The sequence below is a fragment of the Lingula anatina genome, chromosome 4 (genome assembly GCF_051362555.1).
Source record: "Lingula anatina isolate TDL-2025a chromosome 4, LinAna3.0, whole genome shotgun sequence".
Lineage (NCBI taxonomy): Eukaryota > Metazoa > Brachiopoda > Lingulata > Lingulida > Lingulidae > Lingula > Lingula anatina.
This window is the reverse complement of record NC_141770.1, coordinates 17,243,521-17,263,515: the sequence shown is the minus strand read 5'-3', so window position 1 is coordinate 17,263,515 and position 19,995 is coordinate 17,243,521. Positions and strand designations below refer to the sequence as shown.

Here is a 19,995-nt window from a genome sequence, read left to right as displayed (position 1 = left end):
TCAAAGACGACTAAAGCAACTTTAAATTAGAGATAGCCCGTCGTGCTTGAATTATCCTTTTTTTCTGGCAATCTAATACGCTGACAGACTACTATTTAAAAAGACTTTAAGTGTTTGAGATAAATTATCTGTTCACACAAAGTTTTGGTTAAATAAAAATGCGTAATTGCGAGCTAAAGAAACACTCGACAATCATTTTCACTATCTGTTGCAATGATAGAAGATATCACAAGAGCGTGCAGATTTGTGACGTCAGCGCCAGAAAGTGCCTGTCTATGACGTCAGTGCAATCTAGCAACTTTAGCATAAAGTCGTTTCGGTAAAGTGTGGAATGAAAAGAACGGACACGAGCGAAGAGAGATAACCAGTCTTTCGTTGGCAGAATTTTACGAAAAACGTCGATGTTACGCTCTCCGTTTGAATTCTGTCATCCAACTAGTGACAGGGGGGAAATAATACACGCTTGATTCGAAAGTAGTTCCTTTTTGAAAAGACCAGTGAGGACTGAATGGATTGTGTCTTGGGCCACGGGAAAGGAAACGGTGTCTACACATTTTCAGATGTATTCTGCATGCGACCTTCTGCTTTAAGGTGAAAGTTAAAATGTCCTCGATAACGAGTGTGATCGACAAGGACGATTGCACGGGTCTTTTAAAACGCGTTGCATTCCATGTTACAACTGCCAGTAACATTCACGCGTAATACTGCCCGATAGAAGAAAGCCCAGAATATTCTGAAAATGTACTCTGTAGATGGTTTTGTTGGTGGTGCTGAGATGCGATTCGTGCAAGAGAGAATGAAAGAGAAAAAGGAGAAAGTGGAGAGGAGAGGAGCGCACAAGGTCCCACAATAAGTTCAAAAGTCCGACGAAAGAACAATAACCGTGACTCATATACGTATAAGCCATCTGAATTATATCACGACGTTTTTCCAATCTCCGATTCTACTCCAAGGCAGATAAGGGATAAGCCATGCGACCGTCCGTAACGATTTTCAGTCATAACCAGTCACCTCATTCATCTCCAATAAAATATTTTGCGTAACCAGAGCATTCGACCGTTTGATTACTACCACAGACACGTAATTTAGGATGACGACTCTGTCAATAAGAAACGTAAATGAGATTCTTCTGACGTTTTCAAAGGATTCAGCCGTTTATTACGAGGTATGGCGGTTGTAAGTCACTCTGACAGACTCATTCAACCGTTTCCCACCTCAAGCACTCGGGTATTCGCTTGGGACTTTACAGGACTATTCCAAAGTTATATTCGTTGACAATATTATTACCCCTTTGTGGATGAAGAAAACGGTTATGACACGCCAAAACTACATTTTGAGGACAACAAATGTATTATGTGTTTTTGAGCAAAAATGGTCATTAGCTTGGTAGGTGGACCATATATGATTTAATTATAAAACACAAGCTGAAATATTTTCCTTAGTCCCATGAATAAAGACGGGGTAGGGGAGGGTCGAGCTACCTGACATATATAAGAGGATGCTGGCCACTAAACCAGCTAGTGGGCAGTGAGTAACAATATCTGCTTACATCAGTCTGATAAAGGCCTACATGTACGTTTTAGTTGGCCGTAAGCTAACGGTATGAAAAAGTTTCAGCTTGTGTTTTATAATTATCACATATTGTGTGTTTTGTTTGGCGATATGGCGGCTGAAAGCCAGAGTCGCTTTGTTTAATTTAACATATTATGCAATTGCAACTCTGTGGAACTTACACTGGTCAAATTAATTTCCGATCTCTATGGTATCACTTGTTTTAAAAGGCGACTTTATTTGAATGTCAAAGTTGATAAGTACAATGAAGACGTGGTTCATTCACCTTCGTACAACGTAAACGTACCAAATGAGTCGGAAAAATCACAGAAATACTGCACCTAAGGTCCTGTTTGGTTCACACTGTATCCTCCATGTCATGCGTAAATATGCCTTAAATATCACCCTTGATACATAATGGTACAATATCACATATTATGCAATTGTATGTGTGTCTATTTCTTCCAAGAGTTTAATGAAGAAAATGTGTGATTTGATAGTATGTTTGTGTGCCAAAGATCAGTGGGGATTATAAACATGGCACTAAAATTCTTTATGTGTGCGTGTGTGTGTTTGTGTGTGTGTGGGCGAGCGTGTGTGCTTACTAGTCGTGTGTGCTTACTAGTCGACACTGACCGCTGTCATGGAGGGTAGTCCTTTGTATGGCACCCTAATATTTTCGACAGAAGTAATAGTCCTGGGTGATAAACTGGCGTTGTTATCATATATAACTCTAAAGTAGCAATAACCGCAAGATGATAGATATATTTAGTCGGGGATGGGGAAATATAAAAGTCGCATTAATTGACTGTGATTTGAAATAACACAGCAAGAATTAGAGGTTGTAGAGATCAAAGGTATTGGACTTGCGACACTGACTTTTACAAGCTGTGGGGAAAATGCCGATTCTGATTTATCATTTCTGTAATTAAACGACGTTAATTAATTTTTAAAGGAGAATATCAAAGCCATCCAAGAACAAACCCTTTCTTTGAGTGCGCCAAGTTGTGTTGTGAGAAACAAAAATTGCAGCGCAGTGATTTCATAAGCATTAAAGCTCTTTTCTTTCCTTGTCTTACACTCACAAGCTGTGTATAATGTTCTGATATTGAGATTTCCTGATTTTCAAGGAATTTTCTCTCCCAGCCACATTCCTAGACATACTACTTCAGGAGTACCTGTCATTTCCCAGATTTCTACCGTCCTTTTTCTATGAAACAGATGACGTCCACTTCCGCAATAATTCCGACAAGTTGATTTTGCTTTTAACTCCGGTATGTTCAACAGCAATAGGTCTTTAAAAAAGTTTACGTTTTCAAGGGGAACGGAAGGGGGTACTTTGCTCAAATCACTTCATGCCCCGTCGAGGAATGTTACCATAGTTTGCGTCTAAAGCTTCACACATGGTACAAGGTGAAAACAAAACGCTAAAATCTAATGCAATTTGTTGAAGTGGCTTCCTGCACGACACTGTGGCCAGCTGAGTCGAGGTGACACGTCCACACTCCGGCGAACATTACCCACACTTCGTAGACACTCGGCTTGCCCAGCTTTTTCTTTTCACAACACCACGATTTTATCGAATGCGGACTCCGGGGCCGCGGTTAAAGACCAAGGGGCGGGGGAGACTGGATATTGAGACAGAATCGATGCTTAACAAGTGCGTGATTAATGGGTGTTACTGTAACAGTCGTCAGAGAGCCGAGTCTTAATGCTCCCCTCGAGATCACGCGCTAATAGTTCCATGCTACAAAATTGCCAAGGACTTTTTCTAACCGCATTATCCCCGAATACGATTGGGTTTTGTGTGATACGGGGTGTCAAGGTAATCAGCGAATTCATTGGGTGTGTTCACACGGGCGACGCCAGAACGAGATACGTTGGGCATCTTTGGATGCCACATATTATTTGTTGTGATCAGACGGTAACCAGCCTAGTGGAGGTCCACCTACGCGTGGTATCCATTCACTCATTCACGGGTCACGTTGTGACCGTTCATTTGTCGCAGCTGGCTGGTGGAGTGAGGAAAGAAATGGAACGTTATGGAACCCGTTCTGATTTGTGATGTGAACCGGCCTTGGTACATGGTTATTTAACCGGTGAACCTATCAGTTCGCTTCATTTACTAGTCTACGCGCGATAATGAGCCCGATTTCCCACTTTTTTTATCCTGAATGCCATGCGTGTATTTAAAACTGAACAACTCTTACACTGTATATTACTTTCCAAGTCAGTGAGTGACGATGGCGAATTTAATTGACAATTTTTCTCAGAGGACACTAAATGACCATAATGGTACACGATACTGAAACTAAAATTATTTATATTTCATTTTTATTGTAACCATGATTATGTGCAGATGATAGGGTTTTTTGCACTTATTGTTTCTTCTGTGTTGCCCTTTTTGTGCTGCATTGTGTTGTATTGAATTGTATTGTCCTATAGGACCATGTTGTCCCATATTGGACTGTCTTGTAGGACTGTATCTTTCCTTGTGAGACTGTATTGGCCCGTAATGCCCTATAAGAGTGTATTGTTTCGGGGGACTGGTTTGCCCTCGATATGACTATGTGGTTCTGTAGGGCTATGTCATCCAGTATTGTCCTGTGTAGTCTGAGGGTGCCGGAGGGGTCGGGGTCGTATGGGTAGGTGTTTAGCGCGGAGGGTTAAGAGGCCCAACCCCATCGCTATTTTTTTCTTCACACACACACACACACACACACACACACACACACACACGATTTGTCCTATGCGCCAATAGTGTCGCAATATTTGATAAACAGTAAGGATGTCACTACTTAACATTTGGAAGACTTAGCGCAAATTATTTGAAAAGAAAGAGATTTAAGCTAAAAAATTCCCAATGAACTACCCGTTTAATATTATGAATTTATACGCAACGACAGAAGACAGGCCTACCTTTATAAACTGTCTGGGATCACCATTAAGCAGCTTTTCATCTGCACTTTTTTTCAAAATCCCGTTAACTGTAAACACAAGATATAAGATTATAAGAAAGTCTTCTATGGACCAATTGTCCGTCTAAGATAAAAAAAGGACATAAAAAATTCAGAGTCATCCATTCTTTCACGTCAGCCAGTCATGTGTTAAATATGAATAGAACACTAGTCTTGATATAACTAAATACAATGGGTAAGGTTTCCAGACAGGCTAAGGGTGGGCAAATGTATAAGATGACGAGTCGCTGTCAACCACCCTCAGTGTGATGCGACAGGCCTGCCAGGTGACATTTGGGTGTCGTCTTGCCCCGAGGTCCAGAGAACAGGGATGACAACTTTTCGTATGAGATTCGTATTACACAACTGATAGAAATATTATAAATTCTATTTTACTCACCAAAAGGGCGTATATAGCAATTTTGAATTCTGGAAACTGTGCTTGCCATCGGTATTCAAGATCATTTGCTTTTTAATTCACAATGTTCTTCGAAGATAAAGTTTTTGTTTTCATTTTTGGTGGGTTGCAATATTTTGTGCTTTGCTTTGAAGGAAAACACCTGGATACGGCATCAATTTTCTGGTAATCACAGAATATTCAGCTAAACGAAGTTTTCCCTTGTTTTTGTTCGCATTTAGAACTCGTCACATACTCAAAACACAGAAAACACATGCAGTAGTATGTTTCCCCGTTACAGCGTACTGACAAGACGTGCCAAATGTCTCCGGTCACCGCTGTGTTATGCCCCTATTTCACACAGACCACGAATCCCACGAATCGCCAGGAATTGACAAATTTCAGGATTCCTGGTTGAATCGTAATCAGTTCGTGATTGATCAAGATTTGCAAGAACTGACTACGAATATATGCGAATCTTTTAAGAACTTCATGAACTGATTACGATTCAACCACGAATCCTGAAATTTGTCAATTCCTGGCGATTCGTGGGATTTGTGGTCTGTGTGAAATAGGGGCATTAGTCGCTGAGACCAAGGACGTGCAATTTACGTCCCTGATGCGAGCTTAAGCTTCCTATCCGCCCCCCCAACCTCCCCCTTAAGCCAAAGTTAACTGCAGGGGTTTACATCTTTTAGGAGGATTCAGTGCGCGTTAACCCCTTATGTAACAAATTAATAAAAATGTATAAACCATGGACATTTTCAACAAGTTTGCCTTAATCACCAAGGTACATGTATATATACCGTGTCCAAAACTGTTGAGAAATGTACGATTTTTGAGCCCGTTTTTCTAGTCCTCAATTTCAAATTTTTATCGTCGCAAATATTAATTTCACCAGTCTCTATCTCCATTACGAGAGATACAAAGAAACTAAAAACTTAATTGTTAAATTCAAGTTTATAGATCGTAATCCTGTGACCGGTTTTGAATATGGTGCACTTGGGTGATAAAGGGAAAATGTTGAAATTTGAAGGGAAGAAATTAAGTTTTCTGTGTGGTCTTTGAAGCGTTTCGACCAAATTCATGATATCAATATGATAAAACGGTCTAAATTCCCAGATGGGTGTTCCGGGGCAGTGACCGGTATTACAAAGATGCCCAGCTCATCTCAGATATCACAACCATCCCTGATCACCCCAAGCTACCAAGCTAAAATCTTTCTTGGACAGACAAAAATTTAAAATGACTTCTTCAGAAAAAATTAACAGTGTACCAACCCGCGTTATTCACTGCGTCCCATCAAATTATATGGTGTCAATTAATACCGACAACCCGCCTGTCGTCTGCTTGTATACTAGCAGTTTAACAAACCAGTGAATTTTAACATCGGGCGTGGCCAGTGCGACAGAATTAACGTAGATTGGGGGGACGCTGTGAAGAGACAAATAATCCCGGCATGAATTAACGAAACTCTTGTTTATTTAGCAGACCATGAAATGGAGAAAGTACGCGACGAGGTTTTGATTGGTGTCAACAGTGCATTCTACCAGTCCTTATTTCTGTACTTGTTTCTGTACGTAGGGCTGCCTTGGGTTATTGTACCTTATTGCGAATAAAAAAAAATAGAGGAAAAGAATATACAAGGCGCGCTAGGTGAGTTAACTGTTTTGACCACATAACGGTTGGTGAAGAGAGAGAGAGAGAGAGAGAGAGAGAGAGAGAGAGAGAGGGAGGTGAGGGAGAAGGAAGGAAGAAAGACCTGATATTTTCACCAAAGCAGGATTTCCGCCCTTTGATTGATCTAGCATGTTTTAGTGCCATGCCGGGCATGAAATGAAAAACAAATTTAAGACGGCAGGAATCTGTTCAAAGGATTCGCCCTGGTCGCGCTTGTGATTTCTTTAATCGTCGTGTCGAAGTAAATTTATTCACGGCAACACGGCTAAAAATAAGACAGGAGATCAAGAAAGCAAGGTGAATGCGTACACTGTATACATGTATGCCGATAAGCAAATAGGTGTAGTAAGATATATTTTACCTTTTTGTAATATTCACTTTGGAGTGATTTTTACTGGGCTTAAAAATATTTATTTGTTGTCATTTTGGTCTTGCTGTAACAGATTTACGTGTAGCATCACTCTCCTTAAATTATGTCTTTTAGGTGACATAACAGAAATATGATGACAAACTGTGAAACCATGTGCGCACGCACAAACACACACACACACACACACACACACACACACAGAGAGAGAGAGAGAGAGAGAGAGAGAGAGAGAGAGAGAGAGAGAGAATTGGTGAACCGAGTTACGAGCAGCAGTTCATTAAAACCCCATTTGCGCATCGTTTCTCAGCTGTCAGGAGTCGCGACACAGCAGCACAAAAATGTAAAGTAATGGAAGCAAGTGGAGCGTCACAAGAATAAAGTCCTTCAAAACGCATCGATCAAGTTAAATACATCGTTTTCAAAGCTGACTTTGTTTGTGAGTTTCCCAAATTACCTCTTTAAGCGATTAGCAGGTATTTTTCGCAGTGATGTTTGTGGAAGGATTGATGGCGTGTTCAGCTGTTTTGTGTCTATTAAAAAGGCATTAAAACGGACGTGCTGTTGCGTACACCCTGAAAAGTAAAGTTAAGCCATTTGGAAACTTGAGGACAAGAGATAAAGGGAGAGAAAAAATCAAGTTAAATAAACCTTAACTGCGGTGCACAATTAAGGCGGTATCATCTCCCTATTGCAATTCATCTTCCGTACTTTATTGATTTCGGTAGCAGAAACTGGAGTCGTCGTGTTGGTTTTGATGGAAGAAGGCTCGATTTGAAATTCAATTTCCCTCTTGAGGGAGGGATAAAATTGGATGAGGAGGGAGATGGCTAAGTAACGCTCCTCTCGAGCTTTTCCCAAACGCACAATTTGTCTGCCTAATGAAAGTAAAGTATTAATCTGCGTATAATTGGAGATATATTTGAAAATCTAATTTTCTTTTACCATTTAGGCTGAAATTCCGTATGAAAGTAATTTTTTTTGGGGGGGGGGCTTTTGAGATGTTGAAGAAAAACTGCAAGGAGTTTTTATTATAAATTAAAGATATATCAGTTTATTGTTATAACAATGTATTAATCTTCTCAACCTTCTTCCACCACCCCCTTCTCTCTCTCTCTCTCTCTCTCTCTCTCTCTCTCTCGCTCTCTCTCTCTCCTTGTAAAAAAAAAAGAGCAAAAGTACTCAATAAAAACGAATCTCTGGTGGCATTGTTTCGTATTTGTCGGTATGCAACAGAATATAGGCAGAATATAGACAGAAAAGAATCAAATCACCCTTAAAATTCACAAATAATCTTGTCAAGCGTTTCAGTCGATAACTTCTTTTGTTGTGAAAAATCGCAATTTTGTAGCCCGCTGCCCCTGAATTATCTCCGGGTCCCATGCGATTTCCGCAATTTTCATGAATATTTGTCGTTACGAATAACAAGTAAATTATCCTCCAATGAAGAGCATGGCCTTCGATGAGAATCTACCGCCTATCTGGTGGCATTTCAGTTTAATGCCAGTACTTTCAGACACTGTTAGCATTTCAATAATAGAGGAGGAATTGCAAAACACTTCATAGAACCTTAGTTGGTTGAATAAATAGCCAACACTTACAGAGATCATGAACCGAAAACTGCTCGCTGAGATAGGCATTATTGAAAAAAAAGAAAGAAAATTGACATTCTCTCGATGGACATTTTCAGAATAATACATTCTCTTCCTGACGGTGTAGAACTTGTAATGTCCAATGAATTGTAGAATTGGAAAGCATTCCCAAACGGCAGAACTCCTCCAATACAAGGATAAAAGTAATGAAAATATTCAAAAGATATTCGGTAATCGGGAGCAAGTGAAACTGTAATCAAGTGAAACTGTAATCGAGTCTTTCTGTTCTTAATAAATGTCAACCCTGTCAATTTCATCAAAAATTGTGAAGATTATTTGAGATATCTTGTCCACTTGAAAACAGTCAGATTCCCACTCTCAGGCACGCGCGCACACATATACAAACACACACACACACACACACACACACACACACACACGTGCGTGCGTAGACAAACCAAGACCGATGAATACCTAACCTGAGCCTACGTAAGCAGAGGTAGTGAATGAAAGAAAAAAAACTGTAAAACTGACCTGAGGACAGACGGACACAATAAGGAAAACTGATAGTTTCCGCTGGCATTTCACTATGCCAGCTTTTCTGCTGATATTTGCATTTTCACTGATATCGCTTGAATATTGTGTAGGTGCATTTGCACCGCGGGCTGGGAGAGAAAGGGTTCGATAAAAACAACGTTTTAATATAGACAATCAAAAACGTGGCAATTCCATCACTACATAGGTCCAGTGGGACCCTGCTCTCCTCGACTCCGGGCCAGTCAGATAATAAATCCAATTTTCTACTCTATTCGCCTGGTGCCCCAGTGTTATTTTATCTCCCACAATGAAATTATGAAAAAAGATAGCTACGCAATGAGAATTCTGAATGTCATTTATTCGTCTCTTGTTTGACTTTCATTGAAATTAATGACTTCGTTTCTCATTGTGTAAGGTCGCTAAAATCAGCCCATAAGGTGAAAAAATTCTACTAAAAGATCTTGATACAGTGAAAGAGACAAGTAATTAATAGGTTGATCGACGGCCTGTCTTTAAAAAGCCATTGTTTTAACTTAATTTATCATGTGTGATTCATTAAGAACTGACAGCAGAATCAAGAAAATCAGATACGACCCACCCTTTTGGCTCTTGCATGAGAACGCTCGTGGAACATGCACGTGCGCGCGTTGTCAAGTTATCAATGAAACGCTTGGGTGACGATCTGTTATTTCATACTATTGAATAACGCATGGTCTTAAGTACTTTGGGCAGATTTAAGAGATCGTCACCCTAAACCCCACTGTCTCTTCGAAACTTTTAAGCACGCTTAAATCCTTACGAAAATACTTTGTCTGACATATACTAGTTAAATTAGTCATTCTTTATCGTCAATAACCATTATGAGCTTCATGGGTTGGATCGAGCTCCAAACTGACTTCCTGTTATTATTTATTAATTAATTAATTTATTTATTTATTCATTTATTTATTTCTTTTCTTTTTTAATGCACGAGTAATTTTGATATACACTTGTCATACAATTTATTAACCCTGTATCATTATCATTATCTTTCAGATGCGAAGTGCGACCTGGACCAGAATTTCTTCTGCGGAGTTACAAATTTCAGAACGATAGCCGCTACACCGCTCACCAGTATTTCTACGCCGACCCAGCATGCTCCGTCCCACTCTACAGCGTGGTCTCGCGCGGGAAATTAGAAAACATTAGGGACTCGTGGACGATACCAGGGGCGGCTGAAGTCGATTATCAACTCTCTCAAGTGACCCTGACGCCTTACGAAGAGAGGCAAACCATGGTTTTGGAAAGAATGATCAACAGCACCTGCCCGGAATTGGTGAAATCAAGATGGCGTTCCTACAGCCCTTACGACATTTACAACTATGTTGAAGTCGGCTCGGAAGGCGGAGACGGCATAGTGGTGCTAGACCGAGATTGTACTAGTGTTTTGTACTTCAGTATACATGAATTGCAACTTATTCGCATTGAACAGCGCCATCATCATCGACGACTGAAGACGGAACTGTTCCTGGGTGACATCCACACGGACAAAACACAGAGAGCCTCGTACCGACCCAAAGGGTTCCAACCTCCGCTCGTTAGGACAGACGTAAGTTTTGTTTTATCCACGTAAGAACCTCGTTTTCAAGACTGCAATATTCATATTTTTCACACAAATACTAGACGGCCCTTATACTCTTAATAACTGACGATGTTAATCTAAGACAATTAATAACATATCTGTATTACTTGATTTATTTTGGTCATCTGTTATTTGCAGCGGGCACGAAGTAGGTCTCATCATTAGTGCAAACTGGCAAAAACAAACCTCAGATGCACATGTGTTTAAGAATAGAGGTCATCAGTGCTTTCTCAGAACTTCTGCCAAACTGCACTAAACATTTCATTTGAAGGGATGGCAATTATTTGAAAAGCATGTAGTCAATTGGTTTCTCCTCACGTTTCTCCTCTACTAACGCTGTGGAAGACACTGCAAAATTCTCTCTCTCTCTCTCTCTCTCTCTCGTGCACATTTTGAACTTCCACTGGTAAAAACCATACATCATTACATTCACTAGGGGTGACGCGAAGACTTCTATTAAATGTAACCGATGAAATGAAATTAGTATTCTTTATTTTTTTTGCATCAGGCACCTTGAAACTTAAACTGCTTCATGGGACTTAGCATTATGAAAAGAAAAAAAAATCTGTAGTAGCGATGTGTGATTAGTAATCTGAGACTGTTAACATTTTTAGCGTGGCTCATTAACGCAATTAACATCGTAGGTAACGCGGACGCGAACATATAGTTAATGGGGTCGAATTTCAAGTGGTAATCAACTCTTTAAAAAGCTCACTATGAAATACTCGATGTTTTTTTCCGCGTTACATGCAGCCCACTGCCTAGTAAGAATTGTAGTTTTATAAGCATTAGCGTATCGATGCTTAATGTTTGCGTATAAAAGCATTTCGAATTTATTTTTTAATACACTTGAAAGAAAAGATATGTGAAATTTCTCCGAGATTGGTGTATTGTTAGTAGGGGTGTTCGTTTCCTACCCTGTCCAAAAGGTATCCGAAAAGTACAGTGTACCTAAGGTCTTGTAAGCATCTTGTAAAATTGTGCATAAAACAGACCGCCCAGATACAGCCTTTCTTTACACAGGGAAACCAGTATAGTTTTTATGGTTTTATTGTGTTCGGGATTTCAACGGCGTTGATTTAGCCGCCACTGTGGTCAGTTTTTATGAGCAAGCGGTGTGCTTAATTCAGCTTTTGACTAAGCGGTTTGAGCGAAACCGTTGCTGGGCTGAACAAATCATCAATAAAGGAACCAGTTATAACTCCCACATAAGCGGCTTTTCTTAAAATAAAATACAAACAAATCCAAGTGTCAGTAAAATGATATTTAAAAAAACGAGTGGATAAATTACCAGATCAAACTGTCCAATCCCCTATCCAATACAAAAGGTCACGTTTGTGCATTTTTGCATTCTTCAGACGCGGTAGGGTATAAACGTCACAGTTGCTTAACGAGTTAAGCTTAAGAAGTTCTGCTAATATTTTGAATATAGCCTTTCATTTGAATACAACATTTATTGCGCCGAACAGTAGGGGTAAGCTATATTTGGACACCCAGTGCCGCCAGACAGACGAAGATGTAAAGGATTTTATTGTTTGGAATTAATTGCGTAAATTCAAGAACGTGCATCTAGAGATATGTGTGTGCCTTCAGACATGGCTAATGGCTATATAAATAAATCAGAAACACGAGCCTACTGTTCGATTGCTTGCTTTTTGTCACGTTGACCAGAAGAGCGCATTCCCGCGAGATTAGGAGCCGCTAAAATATCCATGTCCGTTCCAGAAGTGCAACAGCAGTGGCCAGGCCCCTGTATTAAACAAAATGCGAATAACAATCCAGAATATACGCCATTATATAGTAACAGCGGACCCGGGTATTATAGTCATCGGTTCTGATCATCAAAAATTCATGGCGTCCTGCTCTTTTCTGTGACAGTGTGTTATTACTAATAGTCATTTAACGAACGCTCGGTGAACAAGGTCAGATTTCAGGGTCATCGCGTCTAATAATTGAAAAGCAAATTGTTTTTCAGATTCGGTTAAAAGGGGTATAATATTCCAGACAGTCCGTTTCCCACTTAATTCTGTCTCTCAAACAAGGTTTTAATCCTACCACCGAGAAATGTAAATGTCGTTCGAACATGTAAAAACAAAGAACTCCGCATCCTCCTTGCTATTTTTACTTCGCCTCAGGTCTTCTGTCTCCTTGGAAGTGTAATCGAAGACCATCGCCCTACCTACTCTGTACGCACTGTCTGTTTGCTTGTCTAAAAAAAAGCCAAATTCAACAGCCGTCGCGATTTTATTCACTAGTATCTTTGAAATAAGGCCAACGTACAGTAATCGACTTAATTATGCAGGTTTGTGGATGCAAAGCATGTACTTGGTAAAAATACATGTAAATTATGCGATCTTGTCAATATTGAAACTCTTCAACATGGGCAATAATAAGGACAAAAGACATGTTTGATGCTAGTAGATTGTTTCATAGTCTCTCTTGTTATACCGACCATAACTGAATTTGATATTATGGTTAATGATCTTATTAACCAAGCAACAAAAACCCAATTTCCAATTAATGTTTATTTATTTATTTATTTATTTATTTATTTAATTTGTCACCATATATGGTGAACGTGTACATACACCATTATATACGGCGCCTTTACAAGTACGTATAAATTAAAATATGCTCAATTACAGATTTAAAAAAGATAAAAGGCAAATGTTCTTTCGGGTCGTTTTGGTTAAATGTATATATCTGACACCTGTAACCAAACTTATGTCTCTTTTCCAGAGCTACGGCTGTCACCTTTGTGATAAAATGAAGTTCACCAACGAGCTCGAGCCTCCCCGTCTCCGTGTCAAATCCGTGGAGAGAGGGACGGTCGATGGAGACTGGATCAGTACGCGATGCGAGACCCGTCCAAACTCCATCTTCGTCAAGCGTCGCCTTCACTTCAACCTGGAAGACTCCACGTGGCATGGCTTCTACAGTCACTTCACCGATCCCCTGTGCGCTGAGCCGTCTTTCACCCTCTCAGCTAGCGGGACTTTCACGAACGAGGGTCCCTCGGCGAAAGTTCCGGGCGCGCGCGAGTTTAAGTTCAGCGTCACCGTGATGAAGATTCGGCCTGACACGCAGACATATGCTAACAATCTGAACGCCGAGCCCGTGGGCTCGTGCGGGATACCTGGAAAGTGGGAGACCGGAGCATTTCAAGATGTTCAAGACACGGGCGGGTGTACCCGACTTGGCGTTTCGGTGCCGTACGTGGAATATGAAATACTGAAGCTGGAAACGACCCACCGGAGCACCGAACTCTACCTAGGACAACGTCCAAGTGACGGCGCGCAACCGTCGTCACCTAGCAACAGACCAACGTCATTTCAACCGCCTTTACGCAAATGCCTAGCTGAAGTAGAACAAAAAGCGACCGTCCAAGACTATTCTGTTGATTCGGGTTGTGCATGTTCTGTGTTGTCTACGTACTGTGCTATTCTTGCGTTAATTTTAAGTTTCGCCACGAGTCGCTGAGGGATACGGAACGTTCTGATGCAAATTTGCGGTTGTGATAGTTGAGATTTATACTTGTATATTGCATTTTACGTGACAATAGTGCAAATCCGCCATTTATTAGTGATAGAGGATTTACGGCTACTCCTTAAAAATCGGCATACGCGTCCTTCAGATAACTGTCTGCGATCTGGCGGCCGCTGTTCCGCTATGGTCAATGCAGACAGCCACGCTGACTCGTACGGATATGGCAGCAACGTACCAGAAACGAGACAGAGAAACTGCCATTCAGACGCAGAGCGGTGATAGACAATAATCGTACAGGCAAACGATGTAAGATATTTCACGACATCCTTAGCAGCCCACGGCCTGACTTTGAGTCAGCGTGTAGATAATTGGCTGGTTATTACATTAGTGGTATCATCTACTGCAATCACAGGATTGTAATTAGTTTACTTTTGCCATTGCTTTCTGCCCGTTCAAAACGATGGGTCATATGATTTCTGTTGCCATTGCATCTGTGCTAAATCTATTTAATTGAGCCTCTTCTAACATCCATAAAGACCGTTTCATCATTTACAGCAACTACCTGACAACCTGCGATGTAAGTGAATCGAATAGAAAATAAAAATAAATCATACACATCAAAGATGATTTGGAGGTCGCAGGAGGTGGTAATGTCGTGGATGGCCCCACAATACATGTATGATCCAATTTTTATTGTAATCGGCCAGTGCTCATTGTTTGAAAATATCCTATTAAAATAAATGCTATAATGTGTAGAACGAATCTTGCTTCCTTCAGTTAAGTAAGCCTACATCGTACATGTACCAACCGACGTGAAATAAACTTATAAACTTATGTATCAAACCAGCTTGAAGGTGGTCCAGAATCGATCCAGATTTCACCTTTATGAGTAACGGCTTTGAGCTATTTAGAAGCCGGTGTGACATAAATGGCAGCTCTATAGGAATGGAAGTCCGGGCTCCCATATGATAAGTACAGGTTAGGGTTAGTTAGAGTATTGGGGTTAGTATATGGGACGAATGTAAAAGCCTATCCAGGTTCCGTCTGCTGTGTAGACTGGGCAATGTATCTGATCAATGACCTCTCCACGCCTTCAATTTGACCAGCACTATTGACTGTATACGATAGATTTGATTAGCTTTTCTTCATTAGGCCGCTTCACAAAGTTGACCAACGAGTGGGCAGCTGGCCTTGTTTTTTTTCTTTCTTTCTTTTCTATAAACTTATGATATTCAAATATTGTAGCCCATTATTTACGAGTTATGCAACATTTTGGTTTAGATCTCTTTTTATTTGTAAATAAGAAGGCTAATCTTCTAAGCACTATAGTTTTGATAGCCTTGTAGACAGCACAGAGCTGGCAAGTAAACAACAAACAAAGGATTTCATTGGTTGGTTTCATGCCGGATTTTTGACTGCTATTATTATTATTATTATTATTATTATTATTATAATTAAATATAATGTTTATAATGTTTGCTTAAATGATATCTAGTATGAGTATTTAAATCTGTCTTGATACTATGTGCTCTTAAATTCTTTGTATTATTTGTCTGGTATTGTAAAAAGTCAAGGTAGCAAAGGATAAAAGATAAGTATCCCGAAGACAGAAAGGCGAACATCAGGTCCATCCGAACTGGTAAATAACGCTGCATGGTCAAAACTCAAAACGGAATTTTCATGTGCGTAGGCCTATATCGCTGAATTATATGTGGTCATTTTAAGTTGACCATTGCTGTGACGCTCGGCCAGCCCAGCGTTCTACCATGAAACAGATGTACATAAAAATAATGTATGTTATTCTATAGCTTTGTATATACATGATATAATGATGAAATAAATTTTGCTATGTATTATTATAGAAGCCTGATGTTGATGTTTTTCATTTCCTATGAACACACAAATTCACTTTTGCTAATGGTCGTAATGACCTGGTTTAATCTAGCAGGAACGACATCGGTCATTTCAAAATTGTATTAATTATTAGGCTGCTGTACAAAGATAAATCTTCATCTTCTTAGTATATGTAGTAGTAGTGACGTGCATTCCATTCTTTTGCTGCTCCTTCAAAATGACATCGTTTATAACAAGACTGGCCTTGCGTGCGTCACACCCAAATTAATTAATTAGCTGTTTATCGGTTGGGGAAGGGGATGGTTTGAAGAAGAAGTTCTACATGTAATATCCTTTTCATATCTAGCAGCGTACTAATTGATCCAATCTGGACCAGTCCACTCTAAGAGACTGACATCTTGATACCATGATCATTATGTAGAAGAGTCACCTCAACGGAATCTCCGCGCACAACTCGACCAATTGATCGACTGAAAACTAAACCGCTGAAAGCAAACTAACAGAGTGATTGTGAAAGGGAGTAAAACCCTCTGAAGTGTGTTAGGAGTTCTCTGAAAGAACCAGTGCGGGTTGCATCGGTGAAGTAAACTTCTCGATGTGAAAACGGACACGGAATGCATCTGTCGTTCTTAAGCTCATCTAACACATTTTAGTTTTCAGACCCCAATGTGCACTACGTACAAATCCAGTGCAACAGTCCTCTATACAGCCTGGGAATTTCTACACTCACTCTTTAACCAACAAGATGTACAATAACATGTATCATATCCAAATATATTGATAGAATTACGATCTATAAATACGTATATGAGCCTTATGTTTCCATTTTTGATTCATGGGAAGGGGGAATTAGTGAGTTATTGGGTTTCTGTTATTACGCTATTAAGCATTACGTGAAAATTAATATGTTGAACGCGAAAACAAGTACGGTCGCAATTATCCGAGCAGTTTTATGTAGACAGTTTCAGTTCCCTGGAAATTCTTATGCTTTTGTAGGAAGGGACAAATGCGCATTGATTGTACAGTATACTATTCAGTAATTTCGAAAGTACTTCATACCAGATGCCAGTCGGGAATTTTTTTTTTTTTTTTTTTTTTTTTTTTTTTTTTTTTTTTTTTTTTTTTTGTAGTGAAAAATGTCCGGCCACAGAGGCCACAACCTTAGAGATTTTCGTTTCATACTTTTTTGTAGAAAAATTATATCTAAACCCAGAATGAACTAATTAGATTCTCATAACGATCATAGCTATTGTTCATGTGTAAAAAAAACTGATGTTTTGTCATCATTAATGTCTGTAAAAGAGGCTGAATGCCTCAAAGACAGTGATAGATGACCAATACGAATGTTTAGAAATCCCTAGGTATGTAATTTAAGACAATGGATGGTTTTTTTTAGACCTGTGTCAAAACACAGTTGCTTTCATGACTGCTGAAAAAAGTGTTGCAATGTCCATTACTAAGCACTAGCGACCAAACAAGACAGCTTGTTAATTTAATTTAATTTAATTATAAATTTCTGTGTAGCATCTGTCGTGTTTTTCTGAGTAAAATAGAACTATAAGGTAGCCCGCTTTTCAGTTATGTCGCTACCACTCAATAGAAGTGTTCTAATTTTAAGAATTTATGATTTAAAAAAGTTCATTATTTGTTAATTTCACAACTTTTCACATTGAAAAGATCGAGTAATTTATTTTTCTTCGATATTGCATTCATTTTCATTAAAACATGACGTATCATACATAAAAAAATGCAAATGATTCGCATTTGTGTACTCTTTAATGTTATTAATTTATTTGGGTTTTAAAAAATCAAATTTGCAATTTCGCAAGTTGCTTGCTCTATGAGCAATTATATTGGTGTGTGTGTGTGTGTGTGTGTGTGTGTGTGTGTTTTCGCATGAACAGAGATATCTTAATGGTCCACACTACAGTATGAGAAACTTCATACTGCCAAACGTAGAGTAGCTATGATCTTCGAACCAATTTAACCCAGCTTGACGGTCACTGGGCACAAATCATTCCACCTAACCTGGGCAGACATACAAAAAAGACTTTTTGTATATTGCATCTCTTAATTTTATGTCTGATTGAACAAACTGCTTTTGAAATATGTCAAACAGTCGGATTGACATGGACAATGGGCTTTAGCTTTCACAGTAAAAGATGTAGGCGAAAAGGTAACAGGTTGAGAGGTCTGGCATGCATCCCCATAAGGTGGGTCACGGACAAATGATATAATAAAATGCAGTCAGATAGGTTATTGGTACGTCATTCCCAATAACGAACAAAGGAGAAGTATCTTGATGGCGTCGTTTTGGTGCAATCTTTGATGCGTGCCACTGGGTTTTCTTGCATGGCTGTTTTGACCCAGGCTCCCAGTACTATCACTTGGGCGTTGGCCAGGGTGGCCGGGGATGGGGGATGTGTACAGCTGATTGACCATCGGTCGAGTGCGGCCGTCACATTGTTGAATTGTTTATCTGGATATTGACATATCAGTTAAAATGTTATAATGATTGGTAAAGTTACATGTAACATCACTCAAGATACACTCCTTCGGTCTTGCAACTAATAAATTAAAACATGTATTCAACATATTTACATGTATCTTGAATCAGATTTAAATACTATGGACGTAAATCCTGCACAAAGACTATTGACTAAATTGAACAAATGAGTTTCAACTAATTAAAACGCGACTTCGGCTTTTTACATTGGACGCAGCACGTTTTTTATTATGGTTATCTCAGAAGGATACCCAAAGGAAAGAATACCCAAAGGAACTTTGTCGGAGCTATATACGATTAAAGGTTTCTCATTGGATTCCATGATGAAAATAAAATTGTGTAAATTCTGTAAAAGTTAACGTTGTTTGGGAAACATCCGTCTTACTGCAAAGTTAGTGTCTCTATATTTGGTCTGGTTGTTTTAATTATTAACAACAATAAAGATGCATTTTTGCATTTTTTAAGTAAGATTTGGACAATGATTAATATATTTAATGTCTTAGTGAATGTCAGGCCCAGACAAAGGTAAAGTTATAAATTTAAGAGACAAATTCCTTACTTATGTGAAGCAATAAATTTAAGAGACAAATCCCTTACTTATGTATATATAACAGCATTATTGTTGACATGCTCTTTCCTTATTGCTGATTTCTTTTTTCTTTCTTTTTTTATTTTTATTTATTAATTTATTTATTTTGGGGGGTGGGGTGAGAATGATAAAATAAAATTAGCGTTTAAAGGTGTTCTTTTTGGTGCATTTGGAGCAATAGGTGCAGGTGGTGTATTCACGCTTCAGTAGCAGAAAATTAATTTTTAGGGATGAGCTATTCTGCCTATATTCTTGTCGCACCGGATGATTTCATGCTTCGTGACTGCGATCACTTTACGCGGTCAACCAGAAGATCTATGGTCAACATCAGAGTGCCAATCCACAGGGCACCCACTGTTATCAGGGGCTTCTAAACTAGTATACAACATAAAAGTATAAGCCCCTGTGGAAAAGCATCCGATCTGACAATCTGCTGTAACGAAACTAACCCCCCTACCTGCTCAGCGTCAGAGGGGATCTGTGTAATCCCTCAGCTGGGCAAATGGAGTAAGTTTAAGGTCTTTTTTGACTTGCATTGACGCAACATAGATAGGGGTGTGCACTGCTCAGCGCCTAAATGTAGTGTGAAATCGCCTCCATTGACAACGTCAAAGGGTATGTACGCGTTCCCGTTGATTACGTGAAATCGAAAAAGGTGCAATACAATGATTTTGTAACAGACAACAAGTGCAACCCGTGGTCAGAAAGTATGCACAAGGCACATTCTCTGACATTACTGTCCATCGTCAACAGATCACTTTCTTCAATCATTATGGGCAGTGGACGGGATCGAGGTGTGTAATATACGTACAATTATGTACTAAACACAAGAGTTTCATTTACGGTCCTAAGGGCCTA

General features: G+C 39.5%; 1 protein-coding gene across 2 annotated transcripts in view; it reads left to right on the top strand.

The window, feature by feature from the left end:
- Window positions 1-16,052, top strand: part of LOC106180255 (protein APCDD1) — a 32,100-nt gene extending 16,048 nt beyond the window's left edge. For both annotated transcript variants that reach the window (XM_013564205.2, XM_013564204.2), the window contains exons 3-4: window positions 10,117-10,669; window positions 13,442-16,052. In XM_013564205.2, coding sequence (XP_013419659.2) covers window positions 10,117-10,669; window positions 13,442-14,182 — 1,294 coding nt within the window. In that variant the 3' untranslated portion in view covers window positions 14,183-16,052. The remainder of the gene's footprint in view (window positions 1-10,116; window positions 10,670-13,441) is intronic.
- Window positions 16,053-19,995: the final 3,943 nt, after the last annotated feature.